This window comes from Nerophis ophidion, linkage group LG20 (genome assembly GCF_033978795.1).
Source record: "Nerophis ophidion isolate RoL-2023_Sa linkage group LG20, RoL_Noph_v1.0, whole genome shotgun sequence".
In the NCBI taxonomy this organism is placed as follows: Eukaryota; Metazoa; Chordata; class Actinopteri; order Syngnathiformes; family Syngnathidae; genus Nerophis; species Nerophis ophidion.
The window spans coordinates 17,830,572-17,857,323 of NC_084630.1; the positions used below are offsets into that span (position 1 = coordinate 17,830,572).

The following is a 26,752-nucleotide window of genomic DNA, read 5'->3' on the forward strand; positions in this document are numbered from 1 at the left end:
ATATACATGGATAGACATACCGGCCCCTCACACACATTTTTTTCTCTAACCCCCCCCCCCCCCCTTCCCCCCCTCCCCGAGTCAAAATAATTGCCCAGACCTGATTTAAGTACCCCTTCATGTCTTGCCCTTTTTCCTAAAATCTTGTATCTTATTCCAGAAAAAGGGACAACAGGTTGTGTAAATGGAGACTTGCTTCAAGGGAACACATTCATTGATTTAGCTTTATTTTGACCACAAATAAGGCAGATACACAATCACTTACTTTGGCCATAAAATTGCACATTTTTGACGCTAGTAATAATTGACGTAAGACAATTTATATGAATCATGACGCAATCTTCATTTGCCCGAAAAGTCCTCGATCCATTCCAAAGTAGACAAAAATACAAGCTGTAAAAAAAACACTTACAATATGCTAAGGCTTATTGGGAAACACAATCAAATCAAAAATATCTATTGTGTTCCAGCACATTAGAATCCTTCCCACAAGGTTGTATTATTCCTGTAAACAATGGAACGTTTTAGCAGTAGATTGTATTTAGCACATCACATTTTCAAGAACGTGTACCGTAGAGACAAGAGTGGCCCCTTGTGATCGCCCATTCAGGACTTTGGTTGGTTTATACCCAGACAAGTTTGAAGTCTTTGGCTAGTCACCATTTGAAGTATAATTGTTGAAAATATAATCCTTTGGAAGCGAGGCTTTGCCTTACGTACCTTGGAGAGTATTTTCCGTACAAATACGGAAAAGTATTCAGTAGCAACATCTAAAGGTTCATCATCGTCTTGGCGTTCAATCTCTGTTCAAATCAAGTAAAGGCCATTACTGTTCATTGCACAGCATGTTTGGGGGAAGAATTACACTCGCATGTTGTTTAAGTGTTTACCGCAAGAATATTAAAAAGGAAAAATGTCATTCATCACTTTGTGCAGCAATTTGCATACCCATATTAAACTGTAAATAGGCAGAAATTGTTCATACGATACATTCAATGACCAGAAGCATCCACACATACATCCCCGTTCATCACTTCTCAACAGTTGCTTATGATTGCTTTATACATTTCATTCATTAGTCATTGCAGCACTTCTATCATTGCACTTAGTGTGTTCACGTACAGTACAGGTCAAAAGTTTGGACACGCCTTTTTATTTTAATGCCTTTTCTCTATTTTCAAGACTATTGTAGATTGTCACTGAAGGCATCAAAACTATTACAGCTGGGAGGTGAAAACCATTTCAGGTGACTACCTCTTGAACCTCATCCAGAGAAGGCCAAGAGTGTGCAAAAAATTAATCAGAGCAAAGGGTGGCTATTTTGAAGAAACTTGAATATAAAACATGTTTTCAGTTATTTCACCTTTTTTTTTGTTAAGTACATAACTCCACATGTGTTAGTTTTGATGCCTTCAGTGACAACCTACAATGTAAATAGTCATGAAAATAAAGAATGAGAAAGTATGTCCAAACTTTTTAGCCTGTACTGTAATGTCAGTCCCTCCAGGATTTCTTTAGCTTCTTTTGTGATTGTCGCCGCCTAAAATAGCTACATTTTCATCAGCTTTTTCAGATAGAAAAGTTGTGATGCAGGCTGATGTATTTTCAGAAATATTGAATCGCCCTGCAATTTAATGACTTTGTCATCAATGTTTCAAGTTTTCCTTTTAAACTTAAGGATTTCAATAAAAATGTGAAAACTAAATACGGTACTGTATTGATGTTTTACTCGTTTTACACTGCACAAGCTTATAAGCAGAAACTATGGTAGTAAAAGCACATACTCAGAGCTCGTTGTCAAATCCCTGTTTTAATTATTTATATTTATTGATAGTAATAATTATACATAATTACAGATGGAAACGCCACCAAAGTTCCTTATTGACGGCTGTCTGCACTGTTGTCTACAGGTTCCAGACATTCTCCGTTTATGTTTTATGCCTAAAAAGTGTTTGTCCATCTTCAAAATGAAAGCATGTTCCAACACATTTAGGTTAAGAGTCTTTGTGACCTTTGTGCCATTTATAGCAGTAACCTTTATTGGTAATGAGATTAAATGATGCCTCTATACAAGGTCAGCATTGCAAATGAGAATATGTTCATAATTGCTTTACCCTGGATAAATACATGTTAAATTAATGTATTAATACATGCAAACTATGACATATTTTTGATATACAGTTCAAGCCAAAAGTTTGGACACACCTTCTCATTCAACGGGTTTTCTTTATTTTCATGACTAAAATTGTAGATTGTCACTGAAGGCATCACAACAATGAATGAACATGTGGAGTTATAACTGAAAACATGTTGCCGTATTTTTCGGACTATAACTCACAGTTTTTTTCATAGTTTGGCCGGGAGTGCGACTTATACTTAGGAGCGACTTATGTGTGAAATTAACAACACATTACCGTAAAATATCAAATAATATTATGTAGCTCATTCACGTAAGAGACTAGTCGTATAAGATTTCATGGGATTTATCGATTAGGAGTGACAGATTGTTTGGCAAACGTATAGCATGTTCTATTAGTTATAATTATTTGAATGAATCTTACCATAATATGTTATTTTAACATACCAGGCACCTTCTCAGTTGGTTATTTATGCCTCATATAACGTACACTTATTCAGCCTGTTGTTCACTATTCTTTATTTATTTTAAATTGCCTTTCAAATGTCTATTCTTGGTGTTGCATTTTATCAAATACATTTCCCCCAAAAATGTGACTTATACCCCAGTGTTTTTTTCCTTCTTTATTATGCATTTTCGGCAGGTGCGACTTATACTCCGAAAAATACGGTATATGTTCTAGTTTATTCAAAATAGCCACATTTTCTCTGATTACTGCTTTGCACACTCTTGGCATTCTCTCCATGAGCTTCAAGCACACCTGTGGTGTGAAAACCCTTCCAGGTGACTGCCTCATGAAGCTCATCGAGAGAATGCCAAGAGTGTGCGAAAAAGTAATTACAGTAAAGGGCTATTTTGAAGTAACAAGACTATTAACCATGTTTTCAGTTATTTTACTGTTTTGTTAAGTACATGTGTTCATTCATAGTTTTTTGATGCCTTCAGTGACAATCTACAATGTAAATAGTTATAAAAATAAAGAAAACACATTGAAGGAGGAGGTGTGTCCAAACTTTTGGCCTGTACTGTACATTACTCAAAAGGCTAGGTGATGTAGACACAGGAATAGGTCTAAACTATGCAGGAGTCTGAGAAATATTGTAGTTTGATCAATATAAGTTGATTTATTGTTATATGTAGTTGTACCTGCACCAAAGACAAACGTACGTTTTGAAAGACAGCGGATTTGCGCATGAGTGCCGCTCAGAGACAAATTAGATTTTTAAAAATGTGCAGGGATATTAGACTAATGGACAAACTTGCGACACTTCGCATCATTCGCGGACATTGGTTGAATTTGTTCTAATTGCATCATGGAAAATTACTGGAGGGACTGGTATGTGTATGGAATGTAAGTAATAATAAATTATAATATTTGTAACTAATGTGCTTTTGAGCATCATTTCCATACAAACATGGATTCAGTTATGAATACTGATCATCAACAATCAAAACTTTTACCTGCGTACATATTAGTAACCCTCGACACCTGCCGTGCTCTCGCTTTCTGCGGCCTCAGCAGAGTTGTGTTATGTGTGCAGGCCTTAAGGTTTCTAGTAAATGCTTCTTTGACCGCAGGACATAATGCACTTCATGAATCGCCCACAAGGTAACACCAAGCCCTTATATTTACATCCTTCATAATCAATTGCGTTGTACTGTTAAGACAACGGTTAGAGTAGAGCAGCAAATTATACATTCTCTTTAGTGTCTTCTTGAGTACCTTATTTGATTACCTCTCATATTGGCCTATATTTATGTTGTTCATTGACACACTTTGGCTCCAACGTCCATTGTGGGAAACAGACGTTCTTTGTGGCGAGCTGGTGCGGTAAGGCTGTGGGTGACTTGTGGGCCGAGCTGATGGTCAGACCACAGTGCGTTGGTCCATGGCTGAATGCATGAGGGTCAGCCACAAATCGTCCATGTTTGGCATGACAAAAACTTTCTGAGGGGGAAGCAGAAAAACAGCCATGAAATCAGTGAATGGTCAGACTTAAAGGGGGAACATTATCACCAAACCTATGCAAGTGTCAATATATACCTTGATGTTGCAGAAAAAAGACCATGTATTTTTTTAACCGATTTCCGAACTCTAAATGGGTGAATTTTGGCAAATTAAACGCCTTTCTGTTTATCGGTCTTTTAGCGTTGACGTCAGAACGTGACGTCACCGAGGTAACACACCCGCCATATTCATTTTCACATTACAAACACCGGGTCTCAGCTCTGTTATTTTCCGTTTTTTCGACTATTATTTGGAACCTTGGAGACATCATGCCTCGTCGGTGTGTTGTCGGAGGTTGTAACAACACTAACGGGGGGGATTCAAGTTGCACCACTGGCAAGAAATCTGCCGCCAGACCCCCATTGAATGTACCAGAGTGTCTTCACCTTTGACCGGCGATGCTAAGACAGACATGGCACAGAGATGTATGGATAACCTGCAGATGCATTTGCAACGATTAAGTCAACGAAATCACAAAGGTGAGTTTTGTTGATGTTGTTGACTTATGTGCTAATCAGACATATTTGGTCACGGCATGACTGCCAGCTAATCGATGCCAACATGCTACGCTAATCGATGCTAACATGCTATTTACGCTAGCTGTATGTACATTTGAAACTAGATACCCACATTTAATGCAAAACAGACATTTACCAATCGACGGATTTAAGTTGCTCCAGTGTCACAAGATGCGAAAGTCCTGATCGTTTGGTCCGCACATTTTACCGGCGATGCTAATAAGGCAGCCATGCTATGGGCCACTTCATTAGGTACACCCACGCTATGGCCGAATAGCGTCAATGCTCAATAGCTTCAATTTCTTCTTCAATTTCGTTTTCGCTATCTGCCTCCATACTCCGACCATCTGTTTCAATACGTGCGTAATCTGTTGAATCGCTTAAACCGCTGAAATCCGAGTCTGAATCCGAGCTAATGTCGCTATATCTTGCTGTGGTAACCGCCATGTTGTTTGTATTGGCAGCCCTGTATGACGTCACAGGGAAATGGATAGTGGTTTCGAAGATAGCGAAAATAAGGCACTTTAAAGCTTTATTTAGGGATATTCCGGGACCGGTAAAATTTTGAAAAAAACTTCTAAAAATACAACAAGCCACTGGGAACTGATTTTTATTGTTTTTAACCCTTTTGAAATTGTGATAATGTTCCCCTTTAATTGTGGAACCTCTACGGATCAGATGCAATTTGCTGTGGGAAGGCTATACACTGCAAAAAGTCAGAGTTAAAAAAAGAAATAAAAAAAAAACACAAAAATGAGGGGTATTTTACTTGAACTAAGCAAAATGATCTGCCAATAGAACAAAAAAATTTGGCTTGTGAAGACTTTCCAAAACTGGTCAAATAAGCTAACCTCAATGAACCCAAAAATACCTTAAAATATCGTATTTTTCGGATTATAAATCGCTCCGGAGTATACGTCGCACTGGCCGAAAATGCATAATAAAGAAGGAAAAAAACATATATACTGTCACATTTACGGCGCATCTTGTTGCGCGGAGTTGTCACCTCTTGGATGCACGACGACCAGACAGGCAGGATTGTAGGGCTGGGCGTATCGATACTTGGTGAGTATCGGTATTGTATCGATACTGGCGTGATAGTATCGATACTTCACCAAATTAAGCGAATCACTCCGATTTAAAAAAAAATGTGAGCGCAGCGCTCCTCACCACTCCACCCTCCTCCCTAGTGATGGGTCGCGAACGAGATTTAAAAACACTTTAAAAATTCATCTTCAACCCAAAATAAAATAAAATAAATACAATTAACACGACGCTTGGTGCGTTCGCGCACACACATCAGTATAATTCGCTCTGAGGTTCACTCGGACACGCACACACACGCGTGCGTTTCCAGTGCGACTTAATGTCTTGGTTGCAAACTGTAAAGTATTTTATTGCACTAAAATAACGATAAGAATTTCTCAGTTCTTTTGTTTTGTGTTCATTTTTACAACTGTTTAATAACTAGTGTTTTCTTTTTTACTTAAGTTCTTGTGTGTTGTGAGGCGACTAGCCAAGTTCAGTATTTGTTTTCACCTTATTTGCACTACTTACTTTATTGCAATTGATAATACTTTTTTATTTGAATTTCTCAGTTCTTTTGTTTTGTGTTCATGTTTACAACTTTGTTCAATAACTAGAGTTTTGTTATTTACCTTAAGTGTTTGTGTGTTTTGAGGCGACAAGCCAGGTTCGGTAGTTGTTTGCACCTTATTTGCATTACTTTATTGCTATTGATATTACTTTTGTAATAACTGTTTTATTTTTTGACTTAAATCGTTGTACTGTGTTGTATTATTATCATAATCAATTAATAAAGGCAAAAGTACAAATTTGTTTTTCAAAAGTATCGATACCCCGAAGTCTCCCCCCCACCCCATCAGATGACGACACTTACAGTATCGGTATCGGCGATACTGGCTGGTATCGGATCGGTATCGATACCCAAATTTGCAATATTGCCCACCCCTACAGGATTGCAGGTAAGACTTGATTTTAATATGTAAAAAACAAAAGAACACTGGTACAAAAGGAAAAATAAAGCGCGTGCCTACGCACGGGAAGCTAACGCTAAGCTGTCCTGTGAAGTATGCAAGTTTAAAGCTCACTAGTTCAAAAATATAACGTGCCGACCGCACGGGAAGCTAACGCTAAGCTTAGCATGAGACAGAGTTCAAAAATATAACGTGCCGACCGCACGCGAAGCTAAGGCGGAACTTAGCACATGGAAAGACATAGAACAGAATACTTAACGTGACTTGTTGCGTGAAAAAATGAGCCAAGGACGAACTAAGGCATCAGGTGGGCTTAAGTACACAAACATAATCCCAAACAGGTGTGTGTCAGCAATCGTCACACACACGTCAACCAATAAGAATTCGGCGGGGCAGGGTCATGGCAGAAGTGCATTGGGGGTCATGGGATGCTAACTGCTAACTGCTATATGCTACTGTCGTAGCTATTAAAATGGATCATTTCATCGTTGGTGGTAACTTATAAAAACTGAGAAGGGCTGAACAAAAATGGCACCGTAAAGAAAATCATGTACTGCAAATTACAAGCTGGACGTAGTGAAATATGCAGCAGAAAACAACAAGAGGAAGCGGCGCATACCTTTGGAGTTGGCAGAGTTGTTTAGAAGCGACATCAAGGAAGAAGATTTCATGGGATTTATCGATTAGGAGTGACAGATTGTTTGGTGAGGAGGAGCACATTACATTGCCATGGTGACTAAAATAAACGAGGAAGTGCTCAAACACAGGGATCGGCAGAGTCCAGTAGTAAACATGATCAAACACCTATCAACAGGCAAAACCAAAAACGATCCGAGTCGCGGATCGTGACATATACGTCGCACTGGAGTATAAGTCGCATTTTTAAAGGAAATTTATTTGATAAAATCCAACACCAAGAATAGACATTTGAAAGGCAATTTAAAATAAATGAATAGTGAACAACAGGCTGAATAAGTGTACGTTAGAGATGCGCGGTTTGCGGTCTCATCCGCGGATAAACCGCGGGTCGGGCGGTTGACATGACGAAAAAATAGATTTTAATTAGATTCGGGTGGGTGGCGGTTGAACCATCCAAATATATTTGATATGCATGGTTCTGTGATCGGTATCTTTTGCCATTCAAAGTGCCATTTAAGACCCGTGTCATAAAGCAAAGAAGACAATAAGAGGCGCCATAATTCTCCTGAATGGCTGTCTGTAGTCACCCAGATAATAAGTATTAGGGCGTGCTATGAAGCCATTGGCTTTATCGCCTACTTCAACATGTACGATCTGCTTGTCAGTCCAGGATCGTGTTGTGTGGCTTCTGCGGCAAAACGCACACGACTGCAAGGCATACTTGTTGACACAGAGTACAGTAATAATGGTTGTGATATAAACAATTTTAACACTCTTAGTAATATGCGCCATGCTGTGAAGCCACACCAATTAAGAACGACAAACACATTTCGGGAGAACATCCTCACAGTAACACAACATAAACGCAACACAACAAATACCCATAATCCTTTGTATTCAATCCTTTGTATTCATGACACATCCTGGCTATTTTATACACCCCGCTAGCAGCAAACCCCGCCCCCCCGTGCGTCGGTAAGGTGGGCGGGGTTTTGCTCAATATGTTGACAAATATTCTTAAATTAAGTAAATGCTAGTGCCATTATTTTGACATAATGATATGCGGTTGGTGTTACATTTCTTGAAACCAACAAATGTATACTAAATACTAGTTTATTTTTCTTAATGGAAAGGCAACAAGGCAACCGCTTGTTACTCTCGAGGTCTCCGAGCCGCTCAGGCAAATCCTATGGTCTAAAAATGAATTTTTCCATCGATAACATGACATCATCGCGCCAAGTGCGTGCTTTCATTCAATTAGTGCGCATATATACAGCCCGGCCCCTGGCCAAAATGAGCATGAATTGGTTGGAATGTTAAATGTCAAATGTTTAAATATTAACTGTCTGTTTACTGTACTGTGCCAACTGTACTACTACATGAGTACGTAATTTCTATTGTTTCATTGAAAATAAAACAGCAAAAGTCCATTTGGCTATCATCTGTTTTAATTATGAAACACAATTGTTTCAAAAGTCATGATTTGTTACTTTGTGCTTGAAATAAGAAATTAGTACTTTAAAAAAGTAGTTTTATACTTGTGAGTGTTGATGACACAGCTTTGCAACAGTTGATATTCTAGTTTCAAGTGTGTTTTACTCAATATAGGTCATAAAATCTCAACAACAAGCTGTGATATCTTCCTGAGATCATTTAGGACCAAAAGCCTAAAAACAAATAAACAACTCTAACATAAAATCTGCTTAGTGATAATAATTTTTTTATTAGACAGAAAATAAGCACATATCACCCTTATTTGAGATATTCAATCTTACTTAGATTTCAGTTTTTGCAGCGTGGGCCTCCCATTTTCTCATAACTGGTAATAATTCCTACTACAGGAAATGCGTAACTGGAAAACAATCATTTCTAGGGTCAAAGTGTTGATAACATGTTTTTTAACTGCACAGACAATGCTTTTGGTTGTTCAATGTTCTGAATTGTAATACAAGTAGAGATGGAAATCGAGAACCGTTTGTTTAGATTCTTGGGCAGTGTTTGTAAATGTGCCAAAATACTGTATTTTTCAAACTATAAGGCAGTGTTTTTCAACCTTTTTTGAGCCAAGGCACATTTTTTTCATTGGAAAAATCCCAAAGCACACCACAAGCAGAAAACATAAAAAAATGAAACTCAGCAGCTGATATTGACAGTAAAAAGTTGTTCTCGCAAGTGTTGGATATAAATTCAAACCATAACCAAGCATGCATCGCTATAGCTCTTGTCTCAAGGTAGGTGTACTGTCATCACCTGTCACATCACGCCATGACTTATTTGGGGTTTTTTTTTTTCCTGTTTTCCTGTGTGTAGTGTTCCCTATTTTGTTGTTGATTATAATGTAATGTACGGATTTACTTTGTGGACGCTGTCTGCTGCTCCACACGTAAGTCTTTGCTGTCGTCCAGCATTCTGTTTTTGTTTACTTTGCAGTCAGTTCAGTTTTAGTTTTGTTTTGCACAGCCATCCCTAAGCTTTAATGCCTTTTCTTAGCGGCACTCGCTTTTTGTTTATTTTTGGTTTAAGTGTTAAAGGCCTACTAAAACCCACTACTACCCACCACACTGTCTGATAGTTTATATATCAATGATAAAATATTAACATTGCAACACATGCCAATACTGCCTTTTTAGTTTACTAAATTACAATTTTAAATTTCCCGGGAGTTTCGTCTTCGAAACGTCGTGTAATGATGACGTGTACGCAAGACGTCACGGGTAAGTATGAGCGCTACGCACACACACAGCTAAAAGTCATCTGCTTTAACGGCATAATTATACTATTTTTTGGACATCTGTGTTGCTGAAACTTTTGCAATCTGTTCGATTAATATTGGAGAAGTCACAGTAGAAAGATGGAGTTGGTAAGCTTTAGCCTTTAGCCACACAAACACACCGTGATTCCTTGTTTAAAATTCCTGGAGGTGAAACTTTCCTATGGATCAGAGCGCGGTCAAGACAACATGGATCCCGACCACATGTCAAAAAAAATTGTGTTTAAAAAGTCAGTTCTTACCGGAGAAAAGCTGAGCTTGTGCCGTCCATAGCTGCCGTCGACTCCCCTGAGACACTGCGCGTCAAGACACCCTTGGAGACACCCTTCCGACTATCAGGTACTATTTAACTAACTAAAACACTCGCAACACAATAGAAAGACAAGGGATTTCCTAGAATTAACCTAGTAAATGTGTCTAAAAACATCGGAATCCGTCCCAATGCAATCGCGTTTTTTTATGTTTTTTTTCCTAATCCGTCGCTATCAATATCCTCAAACACGAATCTTTCATCCTCGCTCAAATTAATGGGGAAATTGTCGTTTTCTCGGTCCGGATAGCACTTTTTGTTGGAGGCTCCCATTAAAAACAATGTGAATATGTGAGGAGGCATCAAATATGTGACGTCATCGTCTGCGACTTCTGGTAGAGGCAGGGGATTTTTCTTAGCACCGAAAGTAGCAAACTTTATCGTGGATGTTCTCTACTAAATCCATTCAGCAAAAATATGGCAATATCGCGAAATGATCTAGTATGACAAATTGAATGGACCTGCTATCCCCGTTTAAATAAGAAAATCTTATTTCAGTAGGCCTTTAAATACCTTTTTACCTACAAATTGACTCCCGCATATTGTGATCACGACAAACCATGTTCCTGATATCTACAAAGCAATTAGCTACCTGCTGCCACCTACTGCTATGGAAGAATATTACATAGACAGCAAAGACACGGCACATTATTTGTAGATTATAATTACCGTATTTTTCGGATTATAAATCACAGTTTTTTTCCATAGTTTGGCAGGGGGTGCGACATATACTCCAGAGCGATTTATGTGTAAAATGATTGACACATTATCGTAAAATATCAAATTACCGTATTTCTTCGAATAGCCGCCGGGGCGCCAATTAATTTAAAACCTCTCCTCACTCCTGCGCTTATTCAAAGCATGCGGTAAAACTAAGTAGGCGCTAATATCTTTAAAACCTCTTCTCACCCCTGCGCTTACCAATGGCATGCAGTAAAAAATTGAGTGTGATAAAAGAAAATAATAATAAAAAAATGATTCTGCGTCCGCGGGCCGATGGTTGGTGACCACTGCTCTACAGAATGTCATCGCACTCACTTATACACAATGCTCTCTGCGTGCCGGCCGGGCGCATGCATTTCGCTACTTCTTATACGAGATTGCAATGCATACTTGGTCATCAGCCATACCTTTTACACTGATGTTTGTGATGTGGACGGCTTTGGGGCTCTTACTAGTGTGCGCCGCACTCTGTGAACCCTCACCAAGCACATTTTTGGAGAGCATTGGCTCTGTGGCACATTCTAAACGCAGCATAATAATTACCCACAATGCCATCCATCCATGACTTTTGGATATTATACACGCGCCCCCAACCCCGCCCACCTCAACCAACGCATGGAGGGGAGGGGGGGGGGGGGGGGGAGGGGGGGGGGGGGGGTTTGGTGCCAGCGGGTTATTGAACGGTGTAGCCGGGAGTTGTGGATGCATTGTGGGTAGGTGTTGTGTTGCGTTTGTGGTGTGTTGCAGGGCGTATGTTCTCCAGAAGTGTGTTTGTCATCGTTTAATGTGGGTTTACGGAGTGTGGTGCGTGTTGGTGGGAGTGTTGAAGTTGTTTTGTATCACAACCATTAGTGTGATCTGTGTGGCTGTGGCACAAGACTCCTGGTTTACACACAGTAAAAGTAGATAAAAAACTTCTCAGCCGTCTTGAAATGACGACAGGGGAAGGGTTGCTTGTTACGTCACAAATTTGACCCGGCGGTAAAAGTAAGCATGCGCATATTAATTTAGGGAGCGAGTTTATCAAGGCACGTGCATATCACATGCCCGGTGGCTAATCAAGGAAATACGGTATACTATTTATCTCATTCGCAGAAGAGACGAAGAAAATGTCAGCAATCGTCACACACATGTCAACCAATAAGAATTCAGCGGGGGAGGGTCATGGCAGAAGTGCATTGTGGGTCATGGGATGCTAACTGCTATATGCTACTGCCGTAGCTATTAAAATGAATCATTTCATCCTTTGCGGTAATTTATAAAAACTGAGAAGGGCTGAACAAAAAGGGCACCGAAAAGGAAATCATGTACTGCAGATTACAAGCTGGACGCAGTGAAATATGCAGCAGAAAACAACAACAAGAAGCGGCGCATACCTTTGGAGTTGGCAGAGTTGTTTAGAAGCGACATCGTGGAAGAAGATTTCATGGGATTTATCGATTAGGAGTGACAGATTGTTTGGTAAAGGTATAGCATGTTCTATATGTTATAGTTACTTGAATGACTCTTACCATAATATGTTACGTTAACATAGCAGGCACCTTCTCAGTTGGTTATTTATGCCTCATATAACGTACACTTATTCAGCCTGTTGTTCACTATTCTTTATTTATTTTGAATTGCCTTTCAAATGTCTATTCTTGGTGATGGATTTTATCAAATACATTTCCCCCAAAAATGCGACTTATACTCCAGTGCGACGTATTATTGTTTTTTTCCCTTCTTTATTATGCGTTTTCGGCAGGTTTCGGCTAAAGAGTTCTATTTTGGTTTTATCCGACCACATGACATTCTCCCAATCATCTGCTGTATCATCCATGTATCCATTTTGGTATAAACTCAACTTGTCGTGTTTGGAGGAAGAAGAATACTGAGTTGCATACAAAGAACACCATAACTACTGTGAAGCATGGTGGGGGAAACATCATGCTTTGGGGCTGTTTTTCTGCTAAGGGGACAGGACGATTGATCCGTGTTAAGGAAAGAATGAATGGGGCCATGTATCGTGAGAATTTGAGCTAAAACCTCCTTCCATCAGTGAGAGCTTTGAATGGTTGACCAAATACTTATTTTCCACAATAATTTACAAATAAATTCTTTAGAATTCCTAAAATGTGAATTCCTGGATTTTCTTTTCACAATCGTGTCTCTGACAGTTGAAGTGTACCTATGATGAAAATTACAGACCTCTGACATCATTTTAAGTGGGAGAACTTTCACAATTGGTGGCTGACATAGGAGGAAAATGGAAGCCCACCTGCAGAGCAACAACACCAAGGAGGTATGGAAAGGAATAAAAGACATGACCAACTTCAGACCCAGTAACCCTTCGGCTGACGGCGACGCCTCTCGAGCGGGGGAGTTAAACAGCTTCTTCGCCCGATTTGAGAGAAAAACACCTGCAGCCGTCACAACACCCCCACCCAACACCCACAGCAGCTACACCCTCACACTGGAGGAGCATGAGGTGAGACGCACGCTGAAGGCAGTGAACCCGAGGAAGGCTACGGGCCCAGATGGAGTCCCGGGACAGGTACTAAGAGACTGTGCAGACCAGCTGGCCGGAGTATTTACGAAGATCTTCACCCAGTCCCTCTCCCAGGCCGTCATCCCATCATGCCTGAAGACTTCCACAATAATCCCGGTGCCGAAGAAGAACTCTGTCAGATGTCTGAATGACTACCGTCCAGTTGCACTTACACCTATAGCTATGAAGTGCTTCGAGAAGCTGGTACGGACCCATATCACCTCAGTCCTCCCTCCCGAGCTCGACCCACACCAGTTTGCCTACAGAGCCAACAGGTCCACAGAGGACGCCATCGCCACAGCCCTACACTCCTCCCTGGGTCACCTGGAGACGGGGGGAAGCTACGTGCGGCTGCTTTTTGTGGATTATAACTCGGCATTTAAAACCATTATTCCTGATAGACTGGTGTCCAAACTGTCAGACCTGGGTCTCTCGAACTCCATCTGCATGTGGATTAAGGACTTCTTATCCAACCGCCCCCAGAGGGTGCAGTTGGGTCGCCACATTTCATCAAGCCTGCACCTCAGTACCGGCTCTCCACAAGGCTGCGTGCTGAGCCCCCTTCTCTACTCCATCTACACATACGACTGCACACCTGCCCACTCCAGCAACTCCATCATCAAATTTGCGGATGACACCACCGTAGTGGGGCTCATCTCGGAGGGAGACGAGGCTGCATATCGGGATGAGGTGGAAAAGCTGTCGGATTGGTGCAAAGTCAACAACCTGGCCCTGAACACCTCCAAGACCAAGGAGCTGGTCATAGACTTCAGGAGGAAAAAAACGGACATCCTGCCCCTGATCATCAGTGGTGACTGTGTGGAGAGGGTCTCCGACTTCCGCTCCCTGGGAGTCCACCTGGCCAACGACCTATCCTGGAGCACCAACACCACGGCTACCATCAAGAAGGCACACCAGAGACTGCACTTCCTGAGAATACTCAGGAACAACCACTTCTCACAGGAACTGCTGGTGTCCTTCTACCGGTGCTCCATTGAGAGCATCCTGACCTACTGCATCTGCGTGTGGTTCAGCAGCTGCACGGCCGCAGAGAGAACGGTGCTCCAGAGAGTCATAAAGACCGCCCAGAAGTTAATCGGATGCCCCCTCCCCTCCCTGGCTGACCTGTACAGCTCCCGCTGTCTCAGGAAAGCACAGAGCATCCTGAAAGACCCATTCCACCCCGGGCACAGCCACCTGGAACTGCTACCCTCAGGCAGACGCTACAGGGTGCTAAAAGCGAGCACCAATAGACTAAAAAATAGCTTTTACCCAAGAGCCATAGTAGCACTAAACAGGCACTGAGTGTCCATATGTCCATCATGTCCTCATGTGTAATGTTTAAATGTTTTTCTATTTTTTTGGACTACAATGTGAAATAATGTTTTATGTATGTGTGTATATGTATTCATATGCATGCAGATATGCATCTGTGTGGATACATATACATATATACATCTGTCATCTCTATCTTTTTTTTTAAATTTATTTTTTATTTATTTATTTATTTTATTTTTTATTTTTTAATTTATACTACCATGTTGTATATGCACCTTAGGAGGAGCTGCTCCAATTTCGTTGTTCTTTGAACCTGTTCATTGCAATAATGACAATAAAACTCTATTCTATTCTATTCTATTCTATTCTATTCTATGACTAAATACTTTTTTGCCCCACTGTACATTTTTTAAAAGCAGTACATACAGTAGGTAGTGGTCATATTTATTGCCTTAATGGTTCAAAAAATAGTCAAAATGGTTAACCTTAGAATTAAAGTTAATAGTACCATTTCAAGGGCATTTGACTTTAAAGGTTCCACTGAGTATTGTATATGTCTGTCTGAAAGTTATTTATTGTTCTAACTTAAAATAGTGCTGATCCGTACCTGAAACTCTTGGTCCAGTTTTTTCTCGATCCAGTCAGTGACATGAGCCAGAGTGACTTCTCTTTCTCCCAGTTTAGGTCGTGCCTTCAGTACCAAGTGAGGGGGCTTCCTAAAGCCATACCTGAAAAACAAAATGGATGTCATACAAGTTATTTGTATAGTGTTATTATTTACTTCATGAAGTCAGAGTAAGACTAGACTAGATTACACTGTGTTTGTGTATTTTTCCAGTACAAGACAGTACTTATAGGTCAGGAAAATACATACCAAATCCTGTCAGTTGGTGGGGGTGGTATATTGACAGCAAGTGTTCCTTGGAGCTCTTGTACTTCAACAGTGAGGAGAAGTGGTGTATTGGAGACCACCTCCATCTTCTTTTTGATGAACTCTGTCTCTGTGGCTTTCTGGAAGTATTTGGACTTGGCAATCTTGTCGACAAAGCGCATGATCTTGCTGGGTTTGTGGCCTCCGACCAAACTGTATTTATCAAAACATTGGAGTAAAATGACAACATGTAGTAGGGGTGTAACGGTATTGTAGATACCGTGGTGTTGCGGTTTCAAAGTCTTCACGATGATAATGTGACGTGTGACTGTCAAACGAATACTTGGCGAGTGCAGTTTTATCGAATGTCATTCACATTGACGTCCCGCTGGGTTGTGAGGTTTTCCTTGCCCTTTTGTGGGCTCTGAACCGAGGAGGTCATAGTGGCGCGTGCAGGCCTTTGAGGAACTTGTGATTTAGGGCTATATAAATAATCATTGATTGATTGATTGATTGATTGATTACCTGGCGCTAAAGCGTTGGCCGGGTCTAAAATGAACTACATCTCTTAGAAACGTCTGTGCACTGCGGGACCGCAAGGTGGGGGCTTGGAACGCCATAAACAGAAAGTGAGTGTTTGCAGTAGATAAGAGAAATTGTTTTTTTTTCGTATACATTTCCTGAAAATGTCATCAAAATCCGTCGATAATTGTTTGAGATATGTTGCTAACAAACGGATAAACAAACCCTGGCGGAAGATTTTTTTTTTTTTTTAATCGGAGGTAAGAAAGCGCGTTCTGCAAAGCGAAGCGCATTTCCAAAGCGACACAGAGCACTGCACAAAAACTGTACACTGCGGGGAAACACGAGTAAACTGAAATGCGGTAGAAATTTATTTTCTACCGCTTGTCTCTCTCGATGTCGACGGGGGCTGGAGCCTTTCCTGCTGCACTTGGGCGAAGGTAGGTCATTGCCTCAATAACCGTCACACATAAAAGATATTTTAAAAAAATATTCGGAACGATAGGCAAAGGTTTAAAAATATACTGTCACACGGTGTGGCTCGATAGGGAGAGCGGCCGTGCCAGCAACATGAGGGTTCCTGGTGTGATCCCCGGCTTTCACCACCCCTCGTCACGTCCGTGGTGTCCTTGGACAAGACACTTGACCCTTGCTCCTGATGGGTCGTGGTTCATTTTCATTCGTTTGATGGAATGACGTTTTGACAATTGCCCAAGACCTGCATTAGTATAAAATGTTGAATGTCTCTGGACATCACCTTTAATGCTCTTTAATGCCAGTTAAGGCCTAAATGTTTTACCAAAATCCATTTCATGATTTTTAATGCTTTTTTAAGCTCCGCAGAAGCCCTGAACTGACACACAGAGCGGACAGCAGAGAAGCTTGAAGAGATAATAACTAAATGCATAAATGGCTGTTACCACTTGATTACTGGCATTTTAGATACGCTGCAAAGATAGAATGCATCCAAGGAATGTTTCAAAGTGACTTGTTAGTTGCTCAGTAAACTGGTGGATTTAGGATTAAATTCTTTAAAATGTAATATCGGAAATTATCAGTGTCGGTTTCAAAGTTATTGGTATCAGTTTCAAAAAGTACAGAGCGCCAATAAACCTTAAAGGCACTGCCTTTGTGTGCCCGCCCAGTCACCAAATATCTACAGCTTTTCACACACACAAGTGAATGCCATGCATACTTGATCAACAGCCATACAGGTCACACTGAGGGTGGCCGTATAAACAACTTTAACACTGTTACAAATATGCGCCACACTAGAACCCACACCAAAAAAGAATGACAAACACAATTCAGGAGAACATCCGCACTGTAACACAACATAAATACAACAGAACCAATACCCAGAACCCCTTGCAGCACTAACTTTTCTATGACGCTAGAATATATACCCCCGCTACCACCAACCCCCCCCCCAATCTCCCGAATTCGGAGGTCTCAAGTTTGAGTTTGGCAAGTATGTTCTAGTTTACGCTGGACTGAAACAGTGTGCCTTCATTGTTTTTGTAGCTGTTGTTTTGAAGCATGTTTAAAAAATATAAAAAAATAATGCACTTTGTGAAAGTCAAAGTATAGTATTTCCCAAATTCCAAGCTGTTTTGAGGCATTTAAAAAAAAATAACGCACTTTGTGACTTCGATAATAAATATGGCAGTGCTATGTTGGCATTTTTTTCCATAACTTGAGTTGATTTATATGGCCCTGCGATGAAGTGGTGACTTGTCCAGGGTGTACCCTGCCTTCCGCCCGGTTGTAGCTGTGATAGGCACCAGCGCCCCCCGCGACTCCATGGGGAATAAGCGGTAGAATATGGATGGATAGATGGAGTTGATTTATTTTTGTAAACCTTGTAACATTGGTTAATGCATCCAGCATTAGCACAAAATTAGGCATAATAATGTGTTAATTCCACGACTTTATATACTGGTATCGGTAATTAAGAGTTGGACAATATCGGAATATCTGATATCGGGAAAAAAGCGATTATCGGTTATCTCTACTTAGGATGTAAATTTGTCGGATTCAAGTGGATCACTATTGCCTGTGTGATTGCCTCTTAATTACATCATTAAGATGTGCAACAACAGCTTGTTCAAATATGTGAAACAAATATATATCACACACTTGAATACAGTAAAAAAAAACAACAACAAATTTCTCACCCTTCTGCTCCACTGGTTTCATTTGATTGCTCGGAGGCATCTTCCTCATCTGAGGAGCCTGCACTGGAAGACTCCTCATCACTATCAGCCAGGCAGTAAGTTCGAGGTCTATATCTATTAGCCCAAGAAGAGACAGAAAAAAATTACTAATGCATGCCCAAACATTCACATTTACAAATGTGGAGGGAAAAGATATGACACATTCCTGTCAAAAAGTGACTTCTCATGCAACCAGGAGTGTTGGGCAAACTACTTGTAAAATGTATTAAACTAAGTAATACATTTAAGTTACATTAAATGTAACTTTATTACACTAAAGCTACCCACCAGAGAAATGTAGATAAGCTAAGTTACAATAAAATGTAATAAATTACTTAACTACGGTAAACGATTTACTTATTTTCATTGTAAGTCATGGTGATATGGCAGGCCTGGGCAATTATTTTCAATCGTGGGGCAAAATTTACAGAAAAATATTTTGTCTGGGGTCCGGAATATCTATCGGTCTATGTGCATACCGTATTTTTCGGATTATAAGTCGCAGTTTTTTTTCATAGTTTGGCCGGGGGTGCGACATATACTCCGGAGCGATTTATGTGTGAAATTATTAACACATTACCGTAAAATATTAAATAATATTATTTATCTCATTCGCGGAAGAGACGAAGAAATTGTGGGTCATGGGATGCTAACTGCTATATGCTACATCAGGGGTCGGGAACCTTTTTGGCTGAGAGAGCAATAAAAGCCAAATATTATAAAATGTATTTCTGTGAGAGCCATATAATATTTTTTAACACTGAATACAACTAAATGCGTGCATTTTTAAGAAAGACCAACATTTTTAGAGTATAATAAGTCTGTTATTCGTTTTAATAACATTGTTTTTCTGAGGCTTACCAATAATAAATAAAATATTTCTTAATTTGACTTCTTGAACTGTTGGGGTACAAAACAGATCGATGGATTAAAATGCATGAGAATTTTTTATATTTTCAACGTTGTTTTTAACACTTTAACACGTACCATGAATTGATTTACGTGGACCCCTTATTCGGCTGTTAGCATTTAGTGGTCAATTTTACGGAATATGTACTGTAGTGTGCAATCTACTAATGAAAGTTCCAATCAATCAATCAATCAATCAATCAAAACTGTGATTACCAGCTGAATTATTCATTACTTATCGTGTTAAGCAATCTCAGCTAAGATTTATCTGAAAGCCAGAAGCAGTCATTAAAAGAGCCACATCTGGCTCGAGAGCCATAGGTTCCCTACCCCTGTGCTATATGCTACTGCCGATCGTTGGCGCTAACTTATAAAAACTGAGAAGGGCTGAAGAAAAATGGCACCGAAAAGGAAATCATGTACTGCAGATTACAAGCTGGACGTAGTGAAATATGCAGCAGAAAACGACAAGAGGAAGCGGCGCATACCTTTGGAGTTGGCAGAGTTGTTTGGAAGCGACATCGAGGAAGAAGATTTCATGGGATTTATCGATTAGGAGTGACAGATTGTTTGGTAAACGTATAGCATGTTCTATATGTTATAGTTATTTGAATGACTCTTACCATATTATGTTAGGTTAACATACCAGGCACCTTCTCAGTTGGTTATTTATGCGTCATATAACGTACACTTATTCAGCCTGTTGTTCACTATTCTTTATTTATTTTAAATTGCCTTTCAAATGTCTATTCTTGGTGTTGGATTTTACTACATAAATTTCCTCCAAAAATGCGACTTATACTCCAGTGCGACGTATATATATATTTTTTCCTTCTTTATTATACATTTTCGGCCGGTGCGACGTATACTCAGTCTGGAGCGACTTATATTGCGAAAGGTACGTTATATATATATATAAATATACATATATATATATATATATATATATATATATATTAATACATATATATACATATATATATATATATATATATATATATATATATAAGCTGTGAAAATCTGCTGTACAGTGTGTGTGCTTGGGCCCGAATACAAAACCTCAAAATAATGTCGGATTGAAAGCTAAAAACGTTATGACAAACTGCCTTAAAAAAACGAATGGAATTTAAAATTTTTTACTGAATAAGACACCCAGAATGTACATGAAAATACAGAATGTGGGATTTACAATATTAACCATGAATGATAAAACACTGAATATTGACAACATATGAACGTCACACCCCTTCTTAATCGACATATTTTACAATCAAGCGAAACGCAACAAAAATGCCACAAACACAGCAAAATATAAACGCAATGGGTAAAAAAAACAACAAAAATACGATGTATCACTAAGCTTTAGAACTTTGTTGTAAAAATCTCCTTACACGTCTGTCCCTGACACCCGCATTACGAGCTGGTCGCTTTGGAAACACTCTGCAGAAACGCTCCCCACCCACACTGCTTGGTGCCTCGTCTGAGCTGCTGTGATTTATATTATTATAGTAATTAATTAGATTACTATAGTAATTAGTATATTAAACAAAAGTGAAGATTCCAACTATTTAAATACTTTGTATAGTTCACGACAAGCGGTCATTTCCAAACATCACTGCACATCATAACGGCAGCTACAGTTTCCATCTTAAAGTTCTAAAAAAATAATTTGGGAATGTTCGGCGGGCCAGATTGAAAAGCTTAACAGGCTGCTTAACATGCCATTCAGAAAACATTACGAACGATGACAGGTCACCACTCACTGCACCCCGTTTTAGGTTGGAAAAAGTTAGATGCTCAGGGAGGATCAGTAAAAAAAAAAGTTGAATATAGACTGGGATCCTATTGGTGGGGAGCAGTCTTGAGAGAGAAACAAACTCCATAGCAAAGCACATATACATTTTACGACATACAACTCGAGACTTGCAATGGGAGGAGAAAGGGGAAGCTGCCAGCCTCTAAGGCCTCTGCTCCGTGTTCCATCATACTGCGTGTAATGTGGTCTGGGGTACGTAAGTGTGGTGTGTATTTTTCGTGGATCCATGTGTGTGGAAGCCTGCAGAGTGTCTCTGTTCAACGACCTTGGTGCTCTTGCAAACGCGATAACAGCCAGTTAGTCCAACAAAAGTCTACAACAACAACAGGTGTGTGTAAATGAAAGACAGGGAAAAAGTTTGTTTCATCTTTACTGCACTGTCCTCTGGGAAAGTCTTGAAGCAATCACCTTGTCACGTCACTTCCACAATCCAGACTAGAGTGTTTGTGTTTGAGCGAGTGAAAATACATGTAAACTTTAACTCCTAATTGTCTATTTCTGGTTCTCAAATGTATCATAGTTCCCCATCAGAGCAGCCGGCATAATCAGTATGTCGCCAAATTCTGCAATATTGTTCAAAATCGCGCCCTGCGATGAGGTGTCGACTTGTCCAGGGTGTACCCCGCCTTCCGCCCGATTGTAGCTGAGATAGGCGCCAGCGCCCCCCGCGACTCCAAAAGGGAATAAGCGGTAGAAAAAGGATGGATGGATGTTCAAAATCGCACACGTCTGAGTTCCCACAGTTCTGTTAAAGTACCAATGATTGTCACACACACACTCGGTGTGGCGAAAGTATTTTCTGCATTTTACCCATCACTCTCGATTACCCTGTGGGGGGTGAGGGGAGCAGTGGGCAGCAGTGGTGTCCACGCCCGGAAATCATTTTTGGTGATTTAACCCCCAATTCCAACCCTTGATGCTGAGTGCCAAGCAGGGAGGTAATGGGTCCCATTTTTATAGTCTTTGGTATGACTTGGCTGGGGTTTGAACTCACGACCTACCGACCTCAGGGCGAACACTCTAACCACTAGGCCACTGAGTAGGGTTGGGTAGCATCCTTCAATCATTTGTGGCAGCTTTAAGGTATTTTGAACGGCTGCCAGCATCTTCCAATCGGTCGATACCCAGAGCAATGCTTACTCCAATCAGCAAATGTCCTGTTATCATAGTTCCAAATAGGGAGTTATCTTCAACGTCCTCGACTCAAAGGGTCGCCAGGCACACGGCACTCCTCTTCTCCCAACAGTCCCGTTAAGTCTTGTCAATTTCATAGAAAGCCCATTTGATCAAGTCCATTGTTTAAATTTTAGAGAGCAGGGCAAAAATAACCTTGAAGGCACTTCCTTTACGTGCCGGCCCAATCACATAATATTTACGGCTTTTCACACGCACAAGTGAATGCAAGGCTTTCTTGGTCAACAGCCATACAGGTCACACTAAGGGTTGCCGTATGAACAACTTTAACCCTGTTACAAATCTGCCCAACACTGTGAAGCCACACCAAACAAGAATGATAAACACATTTCGGGAGAACATCCGCACCGTAACACAACACAACAAATACCCAGAACCCCTTTCAGCACTAACTCTTCCGGGACGCTACAATATACACCTCCGCTACCCCCTACCCCAACTCAACCCCTACAAACCCCAACCCCGCCCACCTCAACCTCCTCATGCTCTATCAGGGAGAGCATGTCCCAAATTCCAAGCTGCTGTTTTGAGGAATGTTAAAAATAATAATGCACTTTGTGACTTCAATAATAAATATGGCAGTGCCAAGTTGTCATTTTTTTCCAAAACTTCAGTTGATTTATTTTGGAAAACCTTGTTATACTGTTTAATGCATCCAGCGGGGCATCACAACAAAATTAGGCATAATAATGTGTTAATTCCACGACTGTATATATCGGTATCGGTTGATATAGGAATCGGTAATTAAGAGTTGGACAGTATCGGAATATCGGCAAAAAAGCCATTATCGGACATCTCTAGTTAATCCCATACGATATCAGCAGGAATTGTGGTACATACTTTTACTATTGTATGATGTGGAATGTTGGAAATTGACAGTTTCAATCAAGTGAAATTAGCCTAACAGAGAACAATGGTAGGTATGAAAACATTAACCTTACGGCATAAAAGCGCATACTTTTTTATTTTGTAGTATCGACTGTTAGAAAATTTTTGATCAAGTGAAATTACTCAAAGAACAATAGTAGGAATGGAAAACACCTATCAAAATTATTAAATCAAGGGCATGGCGTGGTAAGTTCAATGATCCAGAAATGTTTGTCACTGTATACTTTCTAAACTTTTACCTTGGAAGGTTTCTATATGTAAGTAATGCAACTATAATTGATACAAATTTTGACTGCAATATTGTTCAATTAAGGACAATTATTTTTAGAGCTGTCCAATATTGGACTGCCGTTATTATCGGCCGATAAATGCGTTAAAATGTAATATCGGAAATTATCGTCATCGGTTTCAAAAAGTTAAACTTATGACGCTGCTGTACAAAGTGGTACACGGATGTAGGGAGAAGTATGGAGCAGTTGCGTCTCCAAGTTATACTTGCTGGGGCAACCATTCTCCCGAATTTCTCCCGGTTTCCACCCAGACAATAATATTGGGGTCGTGCCAGCCCAATCAAATAATATTTACGGCTTTTCACACACACAATTGAATGCAAGGCATTCTTGGTCAACAGCCATGCAGGTCACATGTAGCCGTATAAAAAACTTTAACACTGTTACAAATATGCACCACAATGTGAACCCACACTGAACACCACATTTCGGGAGAACATCTGCACCGTAACACAACATAAACACAACAGGACAAATACCCGGAACCCCTTGCAGCACTAACTCTTACGGGACGCTACAATATACACGTCCGCAACCCACTTAATGGTATTTATATGAAATAAAACACACCAATCGAGACAGGTAGATGAAAATAGATAATCGTTACTGAATTTAGACTTACTTTTATTGTCATTCAAATTTGAATTTACAGTACAGATAAGAACGACATTTTGTTGCATTAGCTCGTTGTAGAGCAGAATAAAAAAAACAATAAGGTGCAGAAATAAATAAATAGACTACTGTGCAGATAAATATATTGCACTTTTGAATATACATCCACGTTTATTGATGTATGTTATATTATCTTTATATTCCAGCGAGTTAATCCGTTTTTGGGCGGAATTGGGGGATTATTATGATGCGTTTAAGAGTCTTACGGCCTGAGGGAAGAAGCTGTTACAGACCCTGGAGGTTCTGCTACGGAGGCTGCAGAACCTCTTTCTAGAGTCCAGCAGAGAAAACAGTCCTGGGGGTCAATCTGCACTTACCGTAACAGAAATGCATCCAATTACAAGCAGCAATAGGTAGAATCCAAGATTGTGAAAGCGAAGGAGGGAGAAAAAGAAGGAAACAAATTAAAGAGAAGCAGGTGTGCTCAGCTATGCAGAAAAGGGGGAACCATAATACTAAAAAAAAACTGTGAAACTTTTTCTATGAGTGACAATTGGCTTCTTTACCCATCTTCGCCTGAACTTCTTTCTCCTTCCTTGCCCAGGCGAATCAGATTCATCTTGGTTTCAAGGGTCATCAGGAAGGACCCACTGTAGGAAATGTCCAAGTCAAACCACAGACCTTTAGGACAAACAGTAGTGATAATTAGACGTGATGAGAGTAAAAAGTTATGCAATCAAATACAATTTGGGAAATGGCTGGCATTTATACTGTGCCTTTATTTCAGTTGTTTTCAGCACTTATACTGTAAGGTTGGACATCATTAGATTTTACAAACTGCAAAACCCGTGAAGTTGGCACGTTGTGTAAATCGTAAATAAAAACAAAATACAATGATTAGCAAATCCTTTTCAACTTATTATTAATTGAATAGACTGCAAAGACAATTTACCTTCAAACTGGAAAACCTTGTTGTTTTTTTGCCAATATTAGCTCAGTTGGAATTTGATGCCTGCAACATGTTTCCAAAAAGCTGGCAAAAGTGGCAAAAAAGACTGAGAAAATTGAGGAATGCTCATCAAACACTTATTTGCAATATAATCCCATAGGTGAATAGGCTAATTGGGAACAGGTGGGTGCCCAGATTGGGTATAAAAGCAGCTTCCATGAAATGCTCAGTCATTCACAAACAAGGATGGGGTGAGGGTCACCACTTTGTGAACAAACATGTGAGCAAATCATAACAATTCAAGAACATTTCCCAACGAGCTTTTGCAAGGAATTTAGGGGTTTCACCATCTACAGTACAGTCCGTAATATAATCAAAGAGTTCAGAGAATCTGGAGAAATCACTGCATATAAGCAATGATATTACGGACCTTCGATCCCTCAGGCAGGACTGCAACAAAAAGCGGCGACCGTGTGTAAAGGATATCACCGCATCGGCTCAGGAACACTTCACACAACCACTGTCAGTGAATACAGTTCGTCACTACATCTGTAAGTACAAGTTATAACTCTACTGTGCAAAGCAAAAGCTATGTATCAACAACACCCACAAACGCTGCTGGCTTCACTGGCCCTGAGCTCATCTAAGATAGACTGATGAAAAGTAGAAAAGTGTTCTGTGGTCTGACGGGTCCACATTTCAAATAGTTTTGGAAACTGTGGACGTCGTGTCCTCCGGACCAATGAGGAAAAGAACCATCCGGATTGTTATAGGCGCAAAGTTCAAAAGCCAGCATCTGTGATGGTATGGGAGTGTATTAGTGCCCAAGGCACAGGTAACTTACACATCTGTGAAGGCACCATTAATGCTGAAAGTCACATACAGGTTTTGGAGCAACATATGTTGCTATCCAAGCAACGTTATCATTTATGCCCCTGCTTATTTCAGCAAGACAATGCCAAGCCACGTGTTACAACAGCGTGGCTTCATAGTAAAAGAGTGCGGGTACTAGACTGGCCTGTGTGTCGTCCAGACCTGTCTCCCAATTAAAATATTTGGTGCAATTTGAAGCCTAAATTACCACAACTGAGACCCCAGACTGTTGAACAACTTAAGCTGTACATAAAGCAGGAATGGGAAAGAATTCCACCAGCAGATTTCGATCATCCTTGAGTGAGATCGGCCGATACCAATACCGATACTGATCACGTGTAATAACTGTACATTTATCAATTTAGTTGAATGAATAAATGGAACTCCAAACATTGTTTTCAATACAACACATCCAAAAACTTACAAACAGAACAGGAAGACTGATTGATCACTACCTATGGTGAGTCCTCCTGACTGTTTATACGGAAAAATCACATGACTGCAGTTTATAAACATCCATCAATCCAACCATTTTCTACCGCTTGTCCCTTTTGGGGTCGCGGGGGGTCCCTGGAGCCTAACTTAGCTGCATTTGTGCGGAAGGCGGAGTACACCCTGGACAAGTCGCTACCTCATCGCAGAGTTTAACAACATCAAAACAATATTTAATGTAGTTCTTTATTCTTTTTTTTTTACATACAATGT

General features: G+C 40.2%; 1 protein-coding gene across 6 annotated transcripts in view; it reads right to left on the reverse strand.

The window, feature by feature from the left end:
• Window positions 1-206: 206 nt before the first annotated feature.
• Window positions 207-26,752, reverse strand: part of LOC133538819 (testis-expressed protein 2-like) — an 82,504-nt gene continuing 55,958 nt past the window's right edge. For 5 of the 6 annotated variants that reach the window (XM_061880633.1, XM_061880634.1, XM_061880631.1 and 2 more), the window contains 5 exons: window positions 24,792-24,906; window positions 18,478-18,591; window positions 15,782-15,991; window positions 15,515-15,635; window positions 207-4,085 (listed from right to left, as the gene is read on the reverse strand). In XM_061880633.1, the coding sequence (XP_061736617.1) occupies window positions 4,005-4,085; window positions 15,515-15,635; window positions 15,782-15,991; window positions 18,478-18,591; window positions 24,792-24,906 (641 nt within the window). In that variant the 3' untranslated portion in view covers window positions 207-4,004. The remainder of the gene's footprint in view (window positions 4,086-15,514; window positions 15,636-15,781; window positions 15,992-18,477; window positions 18,592-24,791; window positions 24,907-26,752) is intronic. The other variant, XM_061880629.1, reaches the window with a different exon arrangement.